This window comes from Gobius niger, assembly GCF_951799975.1.
Source record: "Gobius niger genome assembly, chromosome: 2".
In the NCBI taxonomy this organism is placed as follows: Eukaryota; Metazoa; Chordata; class Actinopteri; order Gobiiformes; family Gobiidae; genus Gobius; species Gobius niger.
Window position 1 is genome coordinate 24,547,095 of NC_136853.1, and position 10,617 is coordinate 24,557,711.

The 10,617-nt window shown below is 40.1% G+C and overlaps 1 protein-coding gene across 1 annotated transcript; it reads left to right on the plus strand.

Annotated features, from left to right (window-relative positions):
* Positions 1-3,673: 3,673 nt before the first annotated feature.
* wdr41 (WD repeat domain 41) lies at positions 3,674-9,177 on the plus strand. The gene is made up of 13 exons (XM_079552027.1): positions 3,674-3,746; positions 3,909-4,024; positions 4,833-4,881; positions 6,120-6,248; positions 6,540-6,602; positions 6,684-6,795; positions 6,864-6,926; positions 6,996-7,100; positions 7,164-7,342; positions 7,421-7,542; positions 8,480-8,565; positions 8,727-8,860; positions 8,949-9,177. Exons 1-13 carry the CDS (start codon positions 3,699-3,701, stop codon positions 9,087-9,089), a joined length of 1,347 nt encoding a protein of 448 aa, XP_079408153.1. The 5' UTR covers positions 3,674-3,698; the 3' UTR covers positions 9,090-9,177.
* The last annotated feature ends 1,440 nt before the right edge of the window (positions 9,178-10,617 follow it).

The window sequence follows — 10,617 nt, forward strand, 5'->3', positions numbered from 1 at the left end:
GTCATTAATTTCCCCGTGCATGTGTGCTATGGCGGCGTGTTAAATCGGAGTTGTGTATTTGGGAATGCTTGTACAGTACAGGGTCATGTCCACAGAGTTGTGACATAAATATACTAATTATAAACAAGGTAACTTTTGAAAGGGTCATTAACTTACCCCCACCAAACAAAAGTATGGTCTATAAATGTGCAAAATAAGAACTCAGATTCACTTTATTTGCTATTTGCACATTTGCGGTGTAAAACCACATTGGGAAAAAATGCAATGAAAGTGCAATGTCAACACATAAATGGACACGGCTTAAAAACAGACAAACAAATGCCACATAAAAAGCTTAAGGTGAAATGCAACACAATAAATGTCTATACAAAAATATAAAGTGCCGAGCTTAAAGTGATCACAGCTTGGGGAAAGAAACTGTCGTATTTCATCGTTTCAACTTTGGACACCACATTTGCTTGAACACTACTTTGTTTTGTTTCTTCGTTCTAATGTTTGGTGCAGCTCCTGTTGTGATATCGGGCTCTACAAAACAAATGATTGATTAATTGAACACCACGAATTGCATTGCAGAAAACAGAATGCTTTTGTTATAAGACAAAGGTTATCATTGCTGTCACTCAACACACACAATGACAGCTTTCTTTTCACTCCCAAATATGTGCTTCTGCTTGAGGTGTGCTGGCGTCTCCACATCCACGTTATGATTCCACATTTTTGAGTTGTTCATTATCTGACAGCCCGAGTCCTTCAGTCACTTGCTGACCATCTGCCGATTGTTCGATGATGCCCCCCCCCAAAAAAAGTCCATTTGAAGGTTTTATTGAAGTTTTGTGACTGCATATGCCTGAGTGTGACAGCGCAGTGGCACATGCTGCTCCCGTCATTTGTCATTGTTTGAAAAGGTCTTAATTATATTACATGCAAATGAAGAGATTTGATTTTTGCTCATTATCTATTCATAAGACAAAATGAAAAGAACATTAGTGGTCACCAGATGATAGAGAGATGGAGGAGGGAACCACGGTAGCAGAGGTTTTACAATAGTGTGTGTGAGTTTTTTAAGTATTATATCCATCAACTCCTCAGTTTGTGCCGTTTTGTGAATAATTGACTATTTTCACTTACAAATCAACCCTTTATTTTCACGTTTTATCAAAAATGTTGAACTTAATGGACTCAGTTAATGGGCTATATGAGTCCACAATAATGCTGAGAATACCTGCAGCCCGGCCCTGTGCTGACCCTGCGGTGCCTCTTAAAGTAAACCAGGATACAGTGTCGGGCTGATGCAGTGTTGGTCAACAAGGCCAGGCCTGCGGAGAGACTGTTTCTGAATATGTTGACCCGTGGCTATTCCCTCCAAAGGTTTGGGGCAGATGATGATTTATGATTTGCTTCTGGTTTGCTGTTTGTCTTTTATAACCCACAATCTCGTGATTTAGGCTTGATATTGAGCAGTCATGCAGGCCTACTTCCACCTGTATTGAACTGACAAATGTATTTAAAAGGCACTCATTAAAGTAGATTATAAAATTCAATGAATCAAAAAATAGCCTATATAACACAATTTACCCCGGCTATTTCAAACTGTTGAATTGAAAGTGCAACCAATTGGTGCTGTCCAACACATATACACAACATATATACTGCCAATTTATTTTGGCAACAATATTAAGCAACAAAGGCTTAAAGTGCATATGATATATTTGACAGAATTATTGCTAAAACATATATAGTTACTAGCACAATTATATTTAACATCTTCCTAAAGATTATAGCCAGCTTTCTTTAGTTTGTGATGTTTATAGTTTCACTTCCTTATCAGACACCGACAGGAAGTGACATAGATGAAGGCAAACAATTTGAAACTGTTGCCGTGCCAACCGTGGTCAATAGACACAGATGGCATCTTGTCATAGAAGGGGGAAATAAAATCTTTAGAGAAACACCATATTTCACTCTTTTTAGCCATTTTCTGGTGGAATATGAACTTATTTATCACATAAATAAAGTCAAGTGTAACTCGGGCCCATATGGATATTTTCTCACAGCAGATTGTTCAGTAGAAGTGAAAAAACGGCAGTTGTAGCAAGCGCTAGCTAACCGTTAGCATTAGCCCGATGCTAACATGTAGCATCAAGTTAGCATTCTCCGTTGTTTATGTATTTATGGGCTGTTGAACCACTTTGCTCCTCCCCATGTCTTTGTATCTTTATAATTCAGCATTTGTTAAAGTAGTTTTTGAATAATTAGAGAAAGTTTAGATTTTTTCAAAATTGTTTCCCCCTTAACTGTTATCAAAAATGACCATATATGGGCGATTCTACGGCAAATGAGTCAAACTGCTATGGAACTTTACATTTATCTGTCAATTCCTGTCAGTAGCTTTAAAAAAAACTCCAAATAAACATAACTTTTTAGCCCAACATTTCTTCATTAAAACTGCAAACATAAGCCACATTTTCAAAAGCATTAAAACCTGCCACACGCGCTTTAAAGTCAGCAATTCGCTCATTTTGAACGACATCGAGGCTACAAATGAATACGTCTTCACATGATCGGAGCCATAAATGTATGGACTTTACTCAATATTCGCTGTCGCTTATATCACCCATTCGCTCTACCTGTCCCAAACCCCGAGTCTTCCACACGCTGCCCTTGAGCTTTTCTATTACCGCATGGAAAGCACCTCGCAGACCCTGACAAGCGCGGCGGATCAACACTAAATCAGAAATCAGTGCCAGCCGCAGATCTGAGCCACCATGAAGGTCACAGGCCCTACGCCGCGTGTCGTCTCAATCGGAGGAGCAGCATCAGCCAATCTATGGGGATCACGGCGGTAAACGGGCTACAATAAGCGAATTCGGTGTTTGTAAAACGTAGGCCTTCACGGACACATACGTAAAATAGACTTAAAGCGAACCTACCTAGTGGAAAATAAACGTGTGTTGAAATAGAACTAGAAGAAGAAGAAAAAGAAGAAGAAGAAGTACTTGGCGCTTATCACAGACAGCGCTTTACATGAAACTACTAAAGAAAACCTTATTATAAACACTTATTTTTGTAACGACACAGTTTATAGTCAATGTAACTAATTTTTAAAGGACAGTGGCTGAACTGAACTGCAAAATCTCTCACACCGGCGTCTCCTCAGAAAGCGACACACTGCCCTCCAGCGGCCGTTCGCGCAACTGTAAAATAAAACATTTGCTAACGCGGCGACACACGTCTTACTCTCGTCGAAATATTTTTTACAATTAATATTCGTATTACTCAGACTATTTATATTCACGCGTGGGTATATTAGTGACGTTTATTGTCATTGTCGTCCGATTAATATTGCCCCGACCCAGCTTCCGTAGTCACATGAAACGTTTGTTGTTGTGGATTTTTGTGCGGATGCGAAACGGGCGATATCGTTCAATATCCTGCTTTTTTATCGCCGAATAAGAGGATCGGACTGCAGCAAAGGCAAGACATTTTGAAGGGGAAATTGTCAGTGAATACGGAAAAGATGGCGGCGGTTATTCAGTTATTCTTTAGCAAATGCGTTTCGATTTTCGTGGTTGAGAATCAGTTTCGCTGTTGTATCCTCGAATTATCTCAAACTGAAGCTGTTTCATCATATGGTAATGTTTTTTGTGTGTGTGTGTGTGTGTGTTTTAAATTCAGATACAGATAGTATTTGATCAGCCATGTTGCGGTGGATTCTTGGGAGTCGTGAAGCGCAGAGTTCTCTGGAGGTGAGAGACAGTGGAAATCACTACTGCTAAGTCTGGTGTTTAATGTTTTCTCTTTCTTTCTCTTTCTCCTAACCTTTCCCACCCCCCGTGTCTAAAAACGGATGAGCTGCTTCTGTTTGCCTCACCACCACCTTTCCCCCTCTCTCTCTCTTGCGTCTGCAGAAAAGCTCCGTGTTGTGCATTGGAGAGGAACAACCCCAAAACTGCTTCACTGAGCTGCAGGTGCTAAAAGGACATTTTGACATTGTTCGATTTCTGGTGCAGATTGATGACTTCAGGTGAGCAGAGCAGCCCCCACCCCCACCCCCATCACGTCATCTTTGACTTTCTTCCTCTTTCCAACCCCTCTCCTCTTTCTACCCTTGGCTGGCCTCTATCGCCGTGTGATTGACAGGAGATTCTCACCCACACAAAACTTACAGAGCATGACAAGAGCTCAATCATGACCATTCTGAGCCTGTGTGCCCACTATTCTGCATGGCGCCTGTCGGTTTTGTCCATGCACGTACACACACACATTTCTGCACCTGATCCTCACTGCCCTGGTTGGATGGAGCATGTTGCACACAGGCATGGTACAGTAACTCTGCACAAGTCTTCAGAAAAGGATTTAACTCGTGCGTGTGTGTGTGTGTGTGCGTGTGTGTGCGCAGGTAGGGGTAGTATTCATCACGCCTGGTCGCCTCCTGGTCCCCTCGAGTAATAACCTCCTTCTCGGGGTCCTGTCTCCTCCGCACACAAGTCCACAAACGGGGGCAGAGGGCAGAAAATTCACTCTAGATTACTTTTAGAGTCCGAAAATGTATCCTGGACAGTTCCTCCTTTTTCATTGTACAGTATCCCTTTCTTTCATCCTCTCATCCTTTCAGTTGATTTTGAGAATTGCTCATGTGGATGGTTGAGGGCAGAGGGCAAATAAAGGTGCTAAGCCTCGGGACAGGTGTTTTTTAGGGTTTCTTGGGTGTAGCAGAGCATATGGGAAATGAGCTCTTGCCCGGATAAAGATTGTTCCTCCCTGTGCATCAGTCTTGGAGGCCTGTCACTGTGGACTCGTGTCTAAATGATACGCAATGCTGTGATTTCCAGATGTGCCTCTGCTGGAGACGATGGCCTTGTGCTGGTCTGGAATATTGAGGTAACAATATTTGTAATGTATTTGTGTATGCGAGTCATACAGGGGTTTCACAGCATACATTTAAAAAACATCTGTAGCCGTCATCTCGACTGGGTTGTTTTTGTGTCGCATTTTAGTTAAGCCACCTAATACTCAGATTTGATATCTTCGTATGATGCTGTGATTTCTCTGTGGTGTAACCTGCCCCAAGAGATTCTGCTCTTTTAGGGATCTGACTATTTTGTATTTAAAGTTAAATCTAAGATGAGTCCTGTACCTGTACCTCGCCTTCGAGCAGTTTTCTCCAGCCTGTGTATCAAACACTGGGGCATCTTTCCAAGCTTAACCCTTTATACGGCACTGAAATACGTTGAGATAAATAATTTAAATTTAAATTGAGGGACATAACACAAATTTAGTTCTGTTGTAATATTAAAGATAAACATAAAAATTCAATATCATGAACGAAGTTACCATATTTGGTTCCTTGCCCTAAAGGTGTATATATAAAATATACAAAAAGTACTTTCAGTTCTCAGGGGGTGCTGGTGTTCAGGAGATGTTGTGTTTTGTGATAGTGATGTTTGAATGTTCACACCTGCAATAGGCAAGAGCTTTTGTCATGTGACTAGGCTTTAAGTGCAGTCACCTCTACTATTATTTGACAAAAAATTTGACTAGAAATAACCTTTGGCAACATGAAAACATAGTCCTAAGGTTTATTGGTTCTTTTGTCAAGAATATACTGTAGTAATATGAATAATAGGTACTATAGGAACTGGCATGCCCAAATATGGACAAAACTAATTAACTTTAGGTATAAGTGACCAAATATGGTGCCTGCCTTTTTCATGCTGTAATTTCACTTATTTCACTACGTTCTCCAAAACCAACACATATATCACCACATGTGTGAGTTTCGTCAACTTACCATGGTTAGTTTTACAGTTATGTAAAGAAATGTACCAAGTTGAGAGCGCGACCGGTCTCTGCTGATTGGTCAAATGCCACAGCAGTGGGATCTGTGATGTAGAGCGATCTCTTCTGATTGGCTGAGTGAGGACTACATGCTTCTTTACATTGCTGATGTGCAGCAGAGAGGCCGTATGTATGTGTGTATAACGGGTTAATAGCCACAAGTTTGTTTGGAAATTTTTCCTCAATAGTAAAACAACCCAGTACAGATGACGACCTAAGAACATTTATCTATTATATATATTTTTTGTATATTTATTAACTTAATATTCCTCTTTTTTTAGACTGGAGAGAAGCTACTGGAGCTCAGAGGACATTCACAGCAAATCACTGCCATAACTACTTTCAAATGTAACAATGCGCTTATGACTCAGACAATGCTGATCACTGCTTCCTCAGACCGAAGTCTTAGTGTATCCTTTTATTTCAGCAGTGCTTACAGCGCATCCGGAAAGTGTTCACGCCCCTTCACTTCTTCCACATTTCGTTATGTTACAGCCTTATTCAATTTAATCATTTAAAATGTAACTTAACAAAATGTGGAAAAAGTGGAGGGGTGAACACTGTCCAGATGTATATTATTGATTCATCTGACACCATGGACTTACTTTGATTATTTTGTTCTAATCATAACAATAATATCATTAATATAATCTTTTGTGTTTTGTGTTTTCCTAAATGTATTGACTTGACATTTTAATCAGCTTTGGGACCCTGATACAGGCAACAGAGTGCAAACCATTTCAGATCTTCATTCGCCGGTGAAGGTGAATTCAACCTCAAATGAATAAAACAACATGTATTTAATCGTGTTTGATGTTTTTGTAAAAGGTGTGTCTGTCCTGCAGTGTCTGTTGGTGCTCGAGCGGTTGTGCCTTTGGCTCTCTGGTGGAGAAGAGCTCTGTGTTTGGAACCAGGACTTTCAACTCCAGTGCCATCAGCCGAACCCCAGTGACACCGGTAAAGAGCGGTAGAGAAATGTGCACTATCAATATATTTGTACAATAATCATTTCATTCTTTGTGCAGGAATTACTGCTCTGATTGAGCTGCCCAAGAACTGTTTAGCAGCAGCAATGGACAAGGAAATTGGTAACAAAAACACATCTAAATGTAATATAACTAAAATGGTCATATTTATGTTCCGTCTTTCTCTGTCAGTAATCTACAGGATTACAGTCTCTGCCGACACCGTTGTTTGTCTGACTGAGATGCAGCGTCTCTCTGATCATCGGGACCAGATTCGAGCTCTTATAAATGTCAATGGTAAGACCTTAAATGAAAAGCATCACTTTATTACTTGTTTGAGTACTTGCTTGTCTCTCTCAGACAACATGTTTGCGAGTGGGTCCCACGTCGGCGAGCTCATTCTCTGGGACGCCATTGACTGGAACATTTTGGCCTATGAACATATCCTGTGGGAGGAGTCACAAAGTGCATCGGAAATACGTATGGGTTCCTCAAAGCCCAGTGAGATGTCTATTCAGCATCTCTGCTCCAATGGAAAGGTGAGCTTCATGCCTCATCACCATACATAACATCATTAGTGCAGCACACCTTCACATTAACCTCTGTGTGCTTCACAGCTCATCCTGGCCGCCGTGGGAAGCGGTCTGTACGTGTACAGTGTGCTGACAAAGACCGTGCTGGCGTACAGAAAGGTTGCTCATGACTCCAATGTTTTACACACCATGCTGCTTTCTGACAGGTGAGTTTTATTTGAAGTTCTGATCCTACATCGGTGATTCTCTGGACTAACACTAAATATGGACTTAACTACCGTATTATCCGGACCATAAGTTTGTTATTTTCACACTGACAGCCGCTAGAGGGCGCTCTAGGCTTGTGTACCAGTATCTGCTACTCCTGTACCACTGAAGATTTAAAAAACGGTAATTGAGCAGCAGAAAGAAGGTTTGAGTGAGCGAGAAACTTGCGAGCTCTTACTGCAATGAAGAAAGCAAAAAAAAGCGAATCGCAGGCTAAAAGCTCAATGGCCACAGCTCGAGTAGTTTGAAATGAGAGCTTGAACAAGTTGCTGCCGGGAGAGGCTTGTCAATGGTGCAGTTACGCCTCCAGGCCCAGGTAGTTGCCAAGGCTGGTGTGACTTATACTCCAGAGCAACTTATATATGTTTTTTCTTATTCATTCTGCATTTTTTGGCTGGAGTTTAGTCCGGAATATACGGTATTGTAAAACCACTCGTGAATGACTTCCAAAAGCATAATGTAATTATCTAATCAAATTAGAGCTGGGTGATTTTTATCTGCGATTTTTTAAATAAAAAACTCCCCCAACTTTCTCCCCCCCATTTAAAACAATATAACTGCGATCAGTTAATATAGTTAAAAATATATATTTATCATATTTATTTAAAATGCATCAACAGAAACAAAATTGCAAAGGCAAGTGATGCAGGTGCTGCTTTAGTAGAAAAGGCAGCTAAAGTTTTCTTCTGAGGTGGACTCTGTTCTTCTTAGCACATTTGTACAGCAGGGCCTTCTGCCTCTGAGCAGAAAAAAAACCTACCAACTCAATTTTTGAATCAAATAGATTTTCTCTCAGCCCTACATCACAGTCTAAGTCTAAAACTACGGAGGACTTAGACCACCAGATGAAGAATAAAAGATTTTTTTTTTTTCCAGTGAGCTAATATCCTGCTCTGAAGATGGCAGTGTGAGGATGTGGGAGATCCAAGACCTGCCACTTCCGGCTGAACCTGCCTCGGCAGGTAATGCACTCCAAACTACGTCTCCAATAATTATTGTCACTGTTCACATGTTGCTTTGAACCATGTAAAATGTTTCATGTATCATTGTTAGTTCAACACTGCTGTAAAAGGTAAACAGACTGAAACACATGCGTATTGGAAAATGTACTATTGATTTTCAGGATTCTTTGGAATGTTGACTTTTGGACGTTCAAGTAAGCATAGTGGTCCTCCATCAAAGAAAGTTCTGGATGTCTCTAATCTCAAGATGTTGGAGCTGATCGGGGACTTGATCGGGCACTCCGGAGCTGTTCAGGTGTGGAGATGCGTGAATAAATAAATCAAATCAAATTTATGGTTCAATAATGTAATATGTTTGTTTTTGTTTTCCTGGCCCGTGACAGATGTTTGTGAGCTTTAAAGAAAATGGTTTGGTAACATGTTCTACGGACCACCTGCTGATTCTGTGGAAAAATGGAGAACGACAGTCCCACTTGCGCAGCTTGACACTTTTCCAAAAACTGGAGGAAAATGGTGGACTTTGAAAGTAAAGTAAAGCTGGACGTAAATGCTGTTTGTAATATGCATGTTTGTAAATTTATCTTTTTTTTTAAATTATTGATTAAATCTTTTACTGCCTAAAAGTGTGTGCTTCTTATAAAGAAAAATGCTTTTGACACCAAAGAGTGATCATTTTAGAGAAAGAAAGAAAACTATTTCACTGAACAGCTGCCACGAGGATTTCTTTTACATGAAATAACCTGCGGGTCTTTCTCTGCTCATTCAGTGGCAAATGAATAGATGAAATATGTCCATGTGCGGTTATGAAGAACTGATTTGTGTGGTAAATGTGATCAGATGAGCTACGCAATTACCGGTAATTGAAATCAAATAAAAAAAAATGAGGGTGACAATATTACTATATAACAATGAAATTTATAATACAGAATAATTGCAGATGTAAAGTACTCTTTTCAAACAACAAAATATCCTGTATTGCTGGGTTGCAGGTTCTAGAATGTGATGATGTCATCGGGCCCAGCGGGGGGCAGGAGCCAGTTTTTCCTATTAACAGCATTACACTTTCACAAGTCGTAGCTCAAAAGAAAATGTATGAATTAGAAAAATGATCATTAATATCAATCACTGGGTCCATGATCTCTCTGTACAAGACCAAAAATTTCCTCAAAAACACAATATTTTTTCCTCCATATAATAGCGTTGGACTTTAGAACGCTGTGATGTCACCTGCAACCCAGCAATACTGTACATGGGGAAAGCGGCTAAACCTGTTGTTTAGACCAGTGCTTCTCAACCTGTGTGTTGGGACCACCAAGGGGGTTGAGAGACAAATTTTGGGGGTTGCCAGATCTTGTAGATAAAAACTATATATTTTATTAGCATATAATATAATGTTTTACTGTAGTATGTGTCCTATTTAACCAGAGAGACATTATTTGTTCTTAATTTTATCCATTTTATTTGATCCGTTTTATTTTTTTCTTTGTTTTTAAAGAGTTATGTAGACTAATGTCCCTATTCCTCACGGTGTGACCCGAGCGGGGGTCACGAACCCCTGTAACTGTTGAAATGGGGGTCGCGACTCCAAAAGGTTGAGAACCACTGGTTTAGACCAGTGTTTTCCTAACCAGGGGCACAGGGACCTTTGGGGCAACGCAGGCACATAGCAGGAGAGAACATTCTTTATGTGTAACTAAACAGTATTTGAATAGTATATTTGTGTGTATGTATATATATATATATATATAATTAGTTACAAAGTACTCGGCAACTCTCATGTAGCAGGGGTTCAGTGTTGGGCAAGTTACTTTAAAACTGTTATATATTCTGTATTAATAGTTACAGCTATAAAAGTTTGTATGACATATTACTGTTTCAGAAAGGTAGCTGAGTTACAACTACTTTGAGTTACTTTTGGCGAAATATAAACTGAAAATGGTAATAAGCAAAAGTGCAGTCAAAGATTTCGGATTTCGGGGTGGGCGTCTATAAGCTTTTGCTTCGGCCCACTCCTTTTGAGCAGAATTTTAACTGCTCAAATGAACAAATAAA

Bases quoted from the DNA above. Each gene is read 5' to 3' on its own strand.
- wdr41 (XM_079552027.1), top strand. From the start codon at position 3,699: ATGTTGCGGTGGATTCTTGGGAGTCGTGAAGCGCAGAGTTCTCTGGAG. The intron at 7,343-7,420 runs GTGAGCTTCATG...TGTGCTTCACAG, and splicing joins ATCTCTGCTCCAATGGAAAG to CTCATCCTGGCCGCCGTGGG. The intron at 8,861-8,948 runs GTGTGGAGATGC...GGCCCGTGACAG, and splicing joins GGCACTCCGGAGCTGTTCAG to ATGTTTGTGAGCTTTAAAGA.